The 14131-nt window shown below is 46.4% G+C and overlaps 1 protein-coding gene across 1 annotated transcript in view; it reads left to right on the forward strand.

The window, feature by feature from the left end:
* Positions 1-14131, forward strand: part of CLPB (caseinolytic mitochondrial matrix peptidase chaperone subunit B) — a 143174-nt gene that overhangs the window by 94265 nt on the left and 34778 nt on the right. The window contains exon 6 of the mRNA XM_030332063.1: positions 10816-10913. Within this exon, the coding sequence (XP_030187923.1) occupies positions 10816-10913 (98 nt within the window). The remainder of the gene's footprint in view (positions 1-10815; positions 10914-14131) is intronic.

Genomic DNA, 14131 nt, shown 5'->3' on the forward strand with positions numbered 1-14131 from the left:
TGCTTCCAGGCTTAAGAGGGACTGGCTGAGCATCTGTAGCTTATGCCAAGAAGTATGGATTTTGTCTCCTCTCCTAATGCCCAGCTGTACACAGACATGTTCCCTCCCACTCAGTAACAAACTGCCTGGAACTCTTTCCTGGCTCATATTTACAAGAGAATGTGATAAATTCTGTATTGATCCCTCCTGTTCCACTGTAAATTTTGCAAAAGATGATTAAATAGAGCAATAGAGTCTGCAGGCATTGTGGCTCAATATGTTGTGGAGTGGTGTATCGACCTCCTCCATCCAAAGGCAGCCAGCGCCTATCCCTGCTGCCCCAGACCAGTAATTAAAATCCTGTGAGACTGGGATTTAAAATCCAATCATATCCCTGAATCAAGCCTTCTAGCCTCCCCATGTGACGAGTGCAATAAGGTAACGGCAGGAGCATGTTTATGTCCGTGCTGAAGCAGTCCCCATAGGGTGGGTAAGAAATGGAGAGTTGGGTAGCCCTGCTGGCTAAATCACTTCACCCTGACATCACAGCCACTTGTAAGACAATCTGTAGGTACATAAACAAGTCCCAGCCAAAGACCAAATCTCAGATTTATAAGAGCAAAATATCATGCACAAAAATTCACAAATTGTGTTTCACTGTACACTTCTGTGCCCACAGCCAGTAGTTGGTTTAAGCATGTGCTTTGGCTTGATTAAGCTCTGGCCTTCAGTAACCAAATAAGTGTTTGAATTTCCACACGATCTCTTTGGTTTAATCTAAGCTGAAGCACAGCTTCCCTGTGCTGAGGCCTGTAATCAAGGCACAAGATACTATTTAAATAAACTTACCCATCTTCTCCTTGCATGATTGGGAGCTGTTTAAGAGCTGGGCCAGTGTTTTCTGATTCACCTTTGTATTCCTGGCGCCTAGCTTGATGCCAGACACCCAGAACATTCTTAAAAAGTATCTCTGAATGAATAAGCGCAAGTTAAGCAATAAGTCTTGGAAAAAAACCTCTGTAAGCTGATGTGTAAGTGTTAGACCTACCAAATGGTCATTCACTCGGTGCTTGAATACTTCCAGTGCTGGGGAACTCATTTGTTCCTCAGCCTGCTCAGAATCTATCTTTGGATTATGGTTAGAAATTTCGTATATTCAACCAAAATCCAAGGGTCTTTAATTTTACCATCTGGCTTATGTAGAATGAATCTAATCCCTATTCCACTGCCAGCCCTTCAAATACCTGAAGTTGCAGTCATATTCTTCTGAGCTATCTTTCTCCAGCCTGAACCTCCAGTTCCTTAACCCATTATTCTCATGTGGTTTCCCAACCCTTTCCTAGTAAGTAGCACAACAATTGTGGCATATCTCTGCTTGTGATCTTTTATTAGGTTTGTTTTTTTAGTAATCTCTATACCCAACTCGAGGCTTGAACTCAAACTCTGAGATCAAGAGTCACATGTTCTTCTAACTGAACCAGCCAGGTGCCCAGCCCTTTCCTATTTTGATCCCTCTTCCCAGAACCATCTCTACTTTGTTTCTCTTCTGAAACCCATGACTTCCCATTTATCTCCATTACTTTTCATCTCGTTTGTTTCAGCTCTTAATGTCAACCATCCACCAGGTGCATCTCGTGCTCTTCCCAACCCTAATCTGTTGTCTGCAGATTCAACGAGCAGACCGTGCCTTGATATTTGTGTCAAGGATAAACGTACTAAACAGGACCAAGCCTCTTTGCTGCCTCTCGAAACTTCCTTCCAGGTTACTTATGATCTATTAGTTACTCCATTCCCCTTGGGTCTGGTTAGTTCCCCAGTCACTATTAACTCTCCACACTGTACTGGCACCCAGCCCACAATTCTCCATCATGTTCTCAGGTTGTCCTCAGATACCCCAGCAAATGTCTGATGAAGTCCACATTTTCCCTGGCTGCACCTGATTGAGCAAATAGATAACCCTGATGAAGAAAGGAAATGAGGTTAGTCTGGCATGACTTGGTTTCCGTGAACCCATCGTGATGCCTGGCGATCATCACCATTTCCTTTTCTAGGCATTCACAGAGCATCCCTTTTGTAATACATCTGATTCTGGAGATTCTTTTCACTTTTATGTGAAAAGTGTATGATCAGATAAGTGCTCTAGGCGTTCAAAGGAGGAGGTGATCTACATAGGCTCGAGTGGTCTGGTTTCGAAAGCTTTGGGATAGGGGAAATGGATCTGGGCTCACCACTGAAGAAAGCAGTGACAGCTCTGTGTAGTCCAGTCCTCTGGTCAGTTGGAATTGAAATCCTGGGGTGTGGGACCCAAGACTGGGCAGGTGGAAAGAGCCCTGGACTGGAAGGCCAGCTCCCACTCTCCCACTCACAGTCTCCATGACCACCTTGGGCTCCAACCTTCTATTACCCAGGCTTCTCCAGTCTTTTTTTCCTTTGTGCTTACTCAGTGCAACACCTCTGCTCTTCTCCAGCTGGTGCCATGGTTTCCCATCTCCCCAGTTACACAGTATGTGGCTCCCTTGTAGTGAGGGGAAGGGAGTCGTCATCCTCATCCCCTTGTCTGCCTTCACCACACTGCGTTGTCACTGTTTCTGTCTCTGTTTGTGTCCCATCAGTCTTGGTTCTGCCCAAAGGCAAGAACTGCTCTGATTCTGTGTGCCCAGCACCTCGCCCAGCATCAGTACTCAGTGGGTTTTAATGGAATGGCTGGATTCAGCCATGAAGCAGTAGCTCTCTGTTCCATGAACTTTAGAAATCCCCCTCTTTGAAGGTAAGGGATCCCACCTGTCTAGGTCCACTGGAGAGTTAGGACTGGTAGATGACCTTCTGGGGGGTCAATTAATGTGAATCACTGTTCACCTGGTCCCAGATGGGGCAGCCCTGAATGAGAGGAAAAGGAACCCCATTTTGTACCCTTTCTATAAAGCTGTCTATCCCAAGCCTACTTCTAGAAACCCCCCTATATCTTGGTTTTGGAGCCTCTGAGCACACTGGAAGGGAAGAAGAGCGATGATTTTTTTTCCTCTTTTTGAGTCATCAGGTCTTTAGAAGGTAGCACCATGTGGTGGAAAACCAGACCTGGCTTCTTCAAACACAACAACAAAAAAACTTATTATGGAAGATTGCAAACACATACAAAAATACAGTGATAAATCTCTGCTTTAAATTCCATCTTTACTATTTGTCTGCTGGGTGACCATAGGCAAATTATTTCAGCTCTCTGAGCCCGTATTCTCTGAATGTTTGTATGATGAATAATTCAGACACTGTATACAAAGGCCTTACACACAACAAATGTTAGCTTGTCTCTTTTCATCCTGCTCTTCTGCCAGACTCAGTTAAATCATTTGGAAAATGGGAAAAAATAATACCTCTTCTACTTTCTTCAAATTGTTGTTAAGAATGAAATACATGGAAGGAGTCAGCACAGGGTATGGCATGTAGTGAGTGCTCAGTAAAGATTGTTGGTTAGAGGGGAGGCATATCTATAGGTGCACATGTATGTGTGTGTACATATCTTGAGAATGCTCAGTGGTATGGCTTATGGAAACAGCTCAAGATTAGATGTCAGGAACTGGGGCTCTTTCTGGTTCCACTCAGCTTCCTGCAGCATTTTGGACAGGTCTCTTCTCTCTCACCTTCAGCCTCAGTGAATGGAGAAGAATTGGTTTGTCTCTGACCTGAGGAGCTACATACATACTAGCTGTGAGGATGAAACAGGGATGGGCTGCCAGGAAAGGGAGGGAGTTGAGAGGACAACAAGAGCCAGCAGACAGATGGGGAGAGCATGGATAGCTAGAGGGTGGTGGAGGCTTCCCAGAGAAGGAACCTTGAAGAAGGGGTAAGATCTAGATGGTCAGGGAGGCAAGGAGTGGAGTTCCAGGCAAGAAGAATGGCGCAAGCAACACTGTGGAGACAGGGAAGGTGTGCGGCTTCTTTGAGGTCGTTATTCTGTCTCTCTGGGAATGCTTCCTTGATGGGGAGCACACAACCAAAAAGATTTCGCTGCACCCTGACAGATACCTCTAATTATGGGAATGATTTCCCTTATATTTAGCAAAAAAAATTTTTTTTAATTTTTTAAAATATTTGTTTAGTTTTGAGAGACAGAGACAGAGAGAGACAGAGTATGAATGGGGGAAGGGCAGAGAGAGAGGGAAACAGAATCAGAAGCAGGCTCCAGGCTCTGAGCTGTCAGCACAGAGCCCGATGTGGGGCTCAAACTCATGAGCCATGAGATCATGACCTGAGCTGAAGTCAGACGTTCAACTGACTGAGCCACCCAGACACCCCAGTTCAGCAAAAAAACTTCCAATTGGAGATAGTAAACAGACTGTTGAAATAGTGAAAATCAGGATGAAGGTGGTACAGGAGCTCGCAGTAAAAATGGGAGAGTGAATATAAACGTTATTACAAAGAACAACGTACAGTCTTTTTTTCCCAATCATTTTCGAGCTTTTTATTTTACTCAGTCCAAACAAAACCCCTAGAGGTGGGCAAGGCAGCAGTCATTACCACCAGAGAAGTGAAGCAGGTGCCCTCGATCACACAGCCAGGGAGAGGTAACCCCTACTCCTGCAAGCTCCCCCACTCAGTGCTCTTTTAAAGGACTGGGAACCAGCTGCCTGTAGGGGAAGGGGTGAGTCATGGAAACTGCAGTGGTGGTAGACCTGGATCACTAGAAGGCCAGTCTGGCTGAGAGAACTGTAGGGGGTGGTGGGGAGTGTGTGAGCATGCTGATATTATCGATAATATAGCCTAACACATTTGTATAGCGCAGTTACTCTGTGTGTGTGTGTGTGTGTGTGTGTGTGTGTGTGTGTGTGTGTGTGTTTAAGCCCTCTTATCCTAGCATTATCTTCTTTGATATTCACAGAGGTAGGCAGAGGGCCAAGACTGGTAGTGACAAGGGAGGAGGCCTCCTCTCCCACCCTAACTTTAGTCCTCTCCCAGGGAAGGGCATGTGAGCCTCTCTCCAACCACTTTGTCCCCACTTCCCGCCCACAGAGCCCAGAAGGTGTTGGGACTTGACATGATATAATTTTCTAGAGAGGTGTTTGGGACCAGAAAAGAGACTAGGAGCTTTGGCCTACAGGTGTCAGCAACATGGGGCATGCACTTGCTGTCAGAGGGCTCTTCTGAGGCAAGAAGAACAGCCATGTTTTGTGTGGCCTCAGAAGATAGTCCTTGGGAAGAAGTCCATTTATTTGGTAAATTTTAGTGAAAGCTATTCTGTGCCAGGCCCTGTGCTGGCTCGCAGTGGGTCAGACATAGTCCCTGACTTCTAGGAGCCCTCAGTCTTGGATGCAGACAGAATGTTTAACTGCAGAGTGATCGGTAAGACAGAGCAGAGGGCCTGTGGGAGCACAAATGATGGTACCAAACCTGGGGTGGGAAGGAAACCAGGAAGGTTTCTTAGAGAAGCCTGAACTGGTCTTTAAAGATGAACAAGTATTTGCAGGAAGACCAAGGTGGGAGTGGGGATGGAGGGACAGGTTGGGGTTTGTAGGAAAAGGATCTGCCCTCAGTTTAGTGGGGGGAACCCTGTGGAGGGCCATGAGCATGAGGCTAGGTTCTGAACACATTCAGGGGAGTCAGGGTGACCACCTGTTTCTGATGTAGTAGGAGGGGTGTCTCTTTGTAGGGAATTAGAAGAGCTCACTACTAAGGTGTTTTTCCACTCAAAATCTATGATTTTGTCAAACCAAAGGCACTGTGCCAGTGGGCTTCCTGGGTCTTGGTGGGCCAGCCTTCTCTTCTGCCCGCACCATTTCCACTGCTTTACATGGTGAGACCCAAGCCAGCTACTGGTACCAACCAGGACCAGCCCGTACCCCACCCCACCCCCCTTCTCTCGTGGCCTATTGACAGATCCTCCAGAATCTGAAGGAATTCAAGACAAATGGTTAAGGGGATGGAGTTAATAAAATTTGAAAAATTGAGGCCTGTCACTCCACTAAACTTTTTTCAATACCACTGACAGAAACATATTTCCCCAATGAGTGACCTTCCACAGCTGTAGCGGGCAGGCGCAGCCGCAGCAATGCTGCCAGGAAGCCAGTCTGCTATTTATCAAATATTATAAGCTGGGACACACTAATCTGGAGCAGGGAGAGGAGGGGAGGGGTCCTGCACTATACTGCCTGGGGTGCTCCAGGTGTTGGCCCCAGCCCCAGACAGCCAGTGGGAGGTGACGGATGGCCTGCGATTAGCACTCCCCACCTCCATTCGGCCCTCTCACTTGCTCCCAGAGGCCTGACCCTCTAGACCAGCTGCTCGGCCCGGAGGGGCCCTGGGTGGGAGACAAGGGGAGGTCAGGCCAGGGCACGGGCCATCCTGATGCCCCTGGAGAGGGCAGGCGGGTGAGACCCAATGTGGTTATTTATTGGAGTATAATGGTTTGTGGCCGTTGGTCGTGGAGGTGAAATCGATCAGTTGTAGAAGTCAGGTTCTATCAATTATTACAGCAATTAGTCAAGTCAGAGCATCAGTGCAAGGGTGCGGGGGCGAGGGGACTAATATTAGATGGACATTTTCCATGATGCCCCCACCTCAGCCTTCCTAAAGTGGGAGCAGAAGTGCTGCCCTGAGGCTCCAGGATCTTGGGGAACCTGGCTGGCTTCCCCCCTCAGGAGTAGCTAGGGTGGGGCCTTCTGGGCTAGAGATAGGCTCAGCACTGTTTTAAAAGGCGTCCTTGTGCTGGCTGGCCCAGGTGCAGAGATGTCCTACCTGTCCCCATCCCATCCTTTATGAGAAGTGACACGACTCCTACTAGAAATTACTCAGTGGCCAATGTTTATGGCACACATTTTTCATTCTGTAAGCAAATATAGATCACTGACAGCACTTGTTTGATGCAACTAATCTCACCCTATGTTCTTTCTCCCATTGTCTTCCTCTCTTACCTTCTCTTGCTCTCCCCCCCCTCCCCTTTTCTTCCTGTTTCTCTTCTCTTCTACTCTTGGTCCTCTTTTCTTTCCCTTCTATAGGTCCCTGATTCCCCTTTTACTCCAGTCCATATCTAGTGACAGAGCTCCCCTTGAGGCTGCCTAAGAAAGGAGACCTTTCCACTCTGCTAAACTGTAGCTCCCTTTCAGCTCTAGCTATAGTCCCGGAAATAGGGGTGGTGGGGCGGGCAGTTGCCATCTGCCGCTGGCCCTCGGCCCTTGTGGAGCCCCTCAGTGTTGAGCACCAGAGAGAACAGGAGTGGGCTGGGAAAGCCAGACCATGTGAGCAGGCCCCTTGGCACTCCGTTCCTTCCTGGGCCCCCACAGTACTGTCTGTCCCTCCTTCAGCCCAAGTTGTAGTTGTATGGTCGTCTTCCATCCCCATTAGCTTCTGGAAAGCTGAAATTGTTCCTTGATGCAAACTCTAGATAACAGCTAGTCTTTTTTTTTTTTTTTTTTAAATTTTTTTTCAACATTTATTTTTTTTGGGGGGAGAGAGACAGAGCATGAACGGGGGAGGGGCAGAGAGAGAGGGAGACACAGAATCGGAAACAGGCTCCAGACTCTGAGCCATCAGCCCAGAGCCCGACGCGGGGCTCGAACTCCCAGACCGCAAGATCGTGACCTGGCTGAAGTCGGACGCTTAACCGACTGCGCCACCCAGGCGCCCCACAGCTAGTCTTAAAGACAGGAAGAAGAGCCTGCAGAAGAAATGGTCACAGAGGTGTGAGGAAAACCTGAAAAAGTGGTTTTATAGAACTCAAAAGAGTGGCCAAGGTATCAGTTGCTATAGAGTGGTCAAAAAATACAAAAAAGACTGTTCACTGGCTTTGTCAATCCCCGTCATCCTACATACAGAGCCCTGCTGATACAAAGCACCCAGTCACTGCCAATAGAATTGAAAGAGTGAGGTTCCAGCTGAGCCCCTAAAGACCCACCTACTAGTTACGAAGAACACAGACACCCTCCTTACCAGGGAGCTGGCACTTTATCCTATAAGTAGTGAAAAGCCAGGGAAGGATATTTCAGCAGGAGTATGTTTTGGCTGCCCTTTTGGGAGTGTGGAGAATTGGAGTTGAGAAAACCTGGCCATGGGTTTGACTCCTGGTCCAAGCAAATAATTAGCTTTGTAACCTTGGGCTATGATTTCACTTTTCTGAGCTCTAGTTTTCATGTCTATAGCATGGGGATTTTAATTCCTACCTCTCAATAGTGGTTGTAAGGATTAAGTGATGTAATGTACATGAAGTACAGAGCACAGTGTCTGGTACATAGTAAGTGCTCAGTAAATACCTATTATTAAATTTTTTTTTTTCAACGTTTATTTATTTTTGGGACAGAGAGAGACAGAGCATGAACGGGGGAGGGGCAGAGAGAGAGGGAGACACAGAATCGGAAACAGGCTCCAGGCTCTGAGCCATCAGCCCAGAGCCCGACGCGGGGCTCGAACTCCCAGACCGCGAGATCGTGACCTGGCTGAAGTCGGACGCTTAACCGACTGCGCCACCCAGGCGCCCCAGTAAATACCTATTATTACCACCACTCCTAGATATATAACCAAGAGACATGAAAACACACCCACGCGAAGACTTGTGCACATACTTTCATAGCAGCATTATTCATAATAGCCAAGGGGGAAACAGCCCAAATGTCTATCAACTGATGAATGGCTAAACAAAATGTGGCCTATCCACAGAATGGAGTTTTATTCATCCATGAAAAGGAATGCTGCATTTCTGCTTTCATGTTGTAGCATGAATGACACTACAACATGGATGAACCTTGAAAACATGCCAAATGAAAGAAGCCAGACAGAAAAGGCCATATACTGTATGTTTCAATTTATATGAAATGTCAAGTATAGGCAAATCTATAGGAACAGAAAGTATAGGTTAGGGTGTCTGTGATAATGGCTATGGGCTTTCTTTTTGAGATTATGAAAATGATCTGAAATTAGTGGTGATGGTTGTATTACCCTGTAAGTATATTAGAAACCACTGAATTATACACTTTAAAAGGTTGAATTTTATGGTATGTGAATTCTATCTCAGTAAAAATTATATACATTAGTATTTTATATCAAATTCCTATTAGAAAATAGGAATCATGTATAAAAGTATTAATTTTTCTCATTGATAATAAGTGTCCCTGCCCTAGATCATACTTCTTGCTCTCTCCTCCACTCCTTTCTCCTCCCACACCTCTTCCCCTGCAGCCCAGGCAGACAGCCACATGTAAATGCTTAATAAAGCTTACAGTTGTTGGTTGATAAATTTATAGACCTTTAAGAAGCAGAGAGCTTCAGTAGGAATAGTTTTAGATCATGGAACAAATGTTTCACAGCCTAGGATTAAGAAATGCTGAGTTTTGGGGCACCTGGGTGGCTCAGTTGGTTAAATGTTCCACTTCAGCTCAGGTCATGATCTCACTGTTCATGGGTTCAAGCCCCGCGTTGGGCTCTGTGCTGACAGCTCAGAGCCTGGAGCCTGCTTCAGATTCTGTGTCTCCCCCTCTCGCTGCCCCTCCCCAACTCTCACTCTCTCTCAAAAATAAATAAATGTTAAAAAATTTAAAAAGAAAAAAGAAGAAATGCTGAGTTTTTATAGTCCATCAGTAAACAGTAGCAGGACACACGCCTTGAGCCAGGCCCCATGCTGATGTGCATTGGCCTGCATATTTAGTGTTTCTAACCAACCCATTAGATCCTTCTGGCAGGGACTGTGTCTTAACCCTTCTTTACTTCCCGACAACACTTCCTTAGCAAGAAAGAAGATTGAGGAATATTCCATTTAACACATAGTTCTTGAGTATCTGCTGTGTCCAAGGCACAGCTTTCTTAGGTTTCGGTCTCCCTGCTTCGAGAGAAGTGCCTTTGGGGCCAGGCCAGATCTGATTCTTTTGTGTCTCAAGCCCCACACATTCAAAGTTTGACAAATTGAATGGAATGGACAGTTTTTGAAGAGGAGAGTGAGGGTTCAGACCTGGGCTTTGAGAAGGAGATTCTAATAATGTGGGGGTCAGAGGAGCCTTTCTTCCATATCTGCCAAGGCTTTGCACCAAGTAGACACTTTATACAGGCTTGTGAGCTGCCAGAACTTAAAAGAGAAACAAGGTAGATGCATGGACCCCAGCAAGCCCCTTCTTTTTATCATACTTCAGGTTCTTTGTCCTCCAAGCACAGGAACTGATACAGAAAGAAATGCCTGCCCACATGCACATAGTCACCAACAGTTGGAATTGGTAAGGGCATCAAACCTTGGGGCTAGCATAGCCAGGTTCCTGGTAATGCCCACTCCCTTCCAGAGGACTCAGCTAACTCTAGTAAGCAAGAAATACCAGAGGTAAAAGACATTAAAGAAGAGAGAGGAGTGGAGAACAGAAAGAAGGGGGCTGTTTCACCTTTTTTCAGAAAGTCTGTGCTTTAGAAAGGAACCCTATTATATGGTTTTATTAATGAATATTCATCTGTATGCAGATGAGTTTGTTAATGACTAATGCATTGGCATTAGGATATATTTATGTCTTTGGTGTAATTTTTAGCATATTCAGCTGTGTGTGTTTGTTTTCTGTGTGTGTGTATAGAGCACACCTGTGCGTACATAACACATGTATGTGTGGGTAGTGGTAGTAGTGTGGGTAGTATGTTTCTGCACATATGTGCATGTGCATGTAGGAACGCCAGTACCCTGACCTCTGTGTCAGAATTAAGAACTCTCCTGTCAGAGCAGCTTGATGTTTGTCACACCATTCTACAATCTCTTAGGGTTTTGTTGCTCTCTATTTCCATGGGAATTCCTTACTTTGAAATCAGGGCCCAAGTCACCTTTGAGGGAAGGCTGAGGCCCCAATGATCACTCATAGAGTCTTTAACTACTTTTCTTCTTTCTGCCAGGAGCCAACCCCCTTCAGAGGAATGAAATGGGACACACACCTTTGGATTATGCCCGAGAAGGGGAGGTGATGAAGCTTCTAAGAACTTCGGAGGCAAAGGTAAATTTCGGAGAAAGGAGAAGGCCTATGGGTACTCCATGCTGCATTTAATCGTTTGCTCATTAAATGATGTCTGGCTCCACACCAAAGGCCACTTCTCCTTAGGTGATTATTGTCTGTTTTAATACAAATCCAGGGGGAGCCTGGGTGGCTCAGTTGTTAAGCATCTGACTTTGACTCAGATCATGATCTCATAGTTCATGAGCTCGAGTCCCACATAGGGTTAGCTTGAGCCCCGCTTCGGGTGAGCTCGTGCCCTGCTTCGGGTGAGCTTGAGCTCTACTCCAGGTGAGCACGAGCCCTGCTTTGGGTAAAACATAAGCCCCGCTTTGGGTGAGCCCCACATCTCTCTCTCTCTTTGGGTGAGCCCCCCTTCTCTCTCTCTCTCACCTTCTCTCCCTCTGTCCCTCCTGTGATTCTCTCTCTCTTGCCTCTCGCTCACTTGCACTCTCTCTCTAAAAAAATACACACACACACACACACACACACGTATGTATCTATATATACATACACATAATGTGTATATAAACACATACATAAATCTAGTCCCCAGTCTTAATAAGAATAGGAAGCTACCCTTATCATGACCAGGCAGAGGCCTGGGCCACTTCTGGGTTCTGAGGACTAATCTTCAAATTCAGTTTTTGAGCTAATAGACCTTCTAGCTCCTTTTCATAGGACCGGGATAGTTAGACAAAATCTTTAGCCCAAGTACTGTTTCTTCAGTCGTTATGTATTCTATAACCTCAGCAAGTAATCCTTTCCCATCATCCCTCCTTTCAGAACCATTCCCTGACCCTTCCCCTCCACACACAGTCCAGAGAGCCTGGTATAGTCTGAGCCAAAAAAATCTCCATCTTAATTCGATCTTCTCAACCAAACTTTTGAGCTCCCTAAATACAGGCAGCTTTCTGCTCTTCCCAGCCACTGAGCTATCACTCAGGAACTACTTGGCAGAGTCCAGGCATTAGAATCACAAATCTCACAGCTGCCAGGGACCTCAGAAATTGTCAAGTCCGGTGGTAAGAAATTTTACCAAAGCCTAAACAATTAAGTCAGAGGAAATTAAGATGTTGTGGTTGAGGAGAAGTGGACCAGAGTTGCACCCAACTGGCCTAGCCCTTCTCTCCTGAGCAGCCTCAGGGGAGGCTCTGCTGTGAACACACGTTTTAAATCTCTGAAGCCTAAATCAATGGACTCGTTTTACTCCTGGGGAAACTAGAGCTGAGGGATGTGACATGACTTTGGTCCCAGAGTGAGTTAGTGTCAAACCTAAGCTAATAGACTTGAATACAAGGTCAGGTGATAGGTTCCGTGGTATGACTGGAACTGGAAGACTTGGTTGCTGACTCTCATTCTTGTGTTCTGTCCAGGATCATGGAGTCTCTATTGGCATATTGGCTGATGTACCTTGAGATGATTCAGTGTGACAGGTCCCACCTAGTGGCAGATATTCTCTGTGTCTTGAGTAAGAGCACTTAGGTCATTGGACTGAAACAGACAAGATACGGGTTGTGATCCCAGCTCTACCACTCACTAACTGGGTGATGTTGGGCTACCACTTGCTTTCACTGAAGCGCAATTTACCTCTGTGAAATGAAGACATTGGACAGAATGGTTTCTAAGGTTCTATTCTGTATACAATTGTCTACATGTCAGGATAAACCAGATTATGTTGTAATAACCCAGAATTTCAGTGGTGTAAAGCAATAAACATTTATTTTTGGCCTCATGCAGCCTATCCATCATGGGTCAACAGTGGGGGCTCTGTTCATCAAAGGCCTGCAGAGACCAGACTGGCATTGCAGCCACCCTCTGGGATGTTGGCAGGTTGCTTGCCAGAGGGAGAAGAATGCTCTGGAGGGTCTTGCATATGCAGTTAAATGCCCAGTCTGGAAGTAGACCCTTCTACTCACAGCTCACTGGACAGAACTAATCCCTGTTCCCACCCAATCACAAGGCACCAAGGAGAGTAATCCTACCATGTGCCTACAAGGGGGAGACTGGAAATGTCTGGCAGCCAGAATTAACCATATAGTTTGTTTCCCTGGGAGCCTTAGTAACTACCCTGCAGTAGTTTCCTCCAGAGGAGAGGAGGTAGGAAGGGAGATGGGCTTTCACAGCACATCCTGAGGGGTGCTTGGGACCAGCAAGAGTGAAAATTCCTAGAGAGCAAGTAATTCCCTCCTCTCTGTTCAGATTTTCCATCCCTAGGAATATCCCTAGAGGTAGAGTCAGTTTGCCCAGGTGCCTGAAAGATATCCCTAAACGTGTTTCACATAACCTTGGACTGCACTCCCGTCATCCCTCAGGTGCAATAGCTGTCCCATGAGACCATGCCCTAGACTTGGCCAAGAGAACCCATGGTGTGTCAGGTGGTCTGACATAGGGCAAGTCTCTTAGTGCCAGCATAGGTGGAGGGGTTAGAGCTGCTGTGGGATCCTTAACAAAATTCGGCTGCTTAAGAAGTGGCTTGATGTTGGCCATGTTAGTACAAGGCTAGTGTCCCGAGTAAATAAATGGTGGTTGTGTTCCTCTGTTCCAGTCAGACCCTTCTGGACCACAGAGGGCAATCACAGACACTACCTTCTGAGTAGACATGGAGCTCTTAGAATCTGTGCAGAGTAGGGCAGCTAAGGGGAAAGAGGAAATATGCCAGAGAAAAAGCCAAAGGCAGTGGGGACATCAGGCCCAGAAAGGAGAGACCACATATAGACACAGGAATAGCTGTGAGTGAAAGGGGGGGTGGGGGGGTGGGCGGGGAGATTCATTCAGTGGCAGAGCTGGGACAGAGCCAGGCTCGGTGGCAGCTATCGGGAGGAGCTCCCTAACAGAGCTGTCACACAGTGCACGGGGCTGCCTTTAGAGGCTGGAAAACCACGTAGAGACTGCTTGGGGTTCTGTAACCTCTCCATGGAAGACTATTTCTCTGTTGTCACCTCTCTGTACTTTATATTTTCATCTGGTCTGAAATGTCCCAACTGTCCACTGAGCATCTCTCCTTGATTGCTGTACAGTCCTGTCACCCCTCAGTTCTCCTTGGGTATTAGCATTGTCTTTCAGTTGCTCAGCATCTACTTTGTCACCCATTCTTCTCTGATTTTTTTTTTTCCTCTAAGCTGCAAAAAAACACTACCTCTTCAAAATCATGAGGCAGAGCTTCATGGGAAGAACACTGCTATAGACCTGGTTCTGTCCCACTTTGCCAGTAAGTAAGC

Source organism: Lynx canadensis, chromosome D1 (assembly GCF_007474595.2).
Source record: "Lynx canadensis isolate LIC74 chromosome D1, mLynCan4.pri.v2, whole genome shotgun sequence".
NCBI lineage: Eukaryota > Metazoa > Chordata > Mammalia > Carnivora > Felidae > Lynx > Lynx canadensis.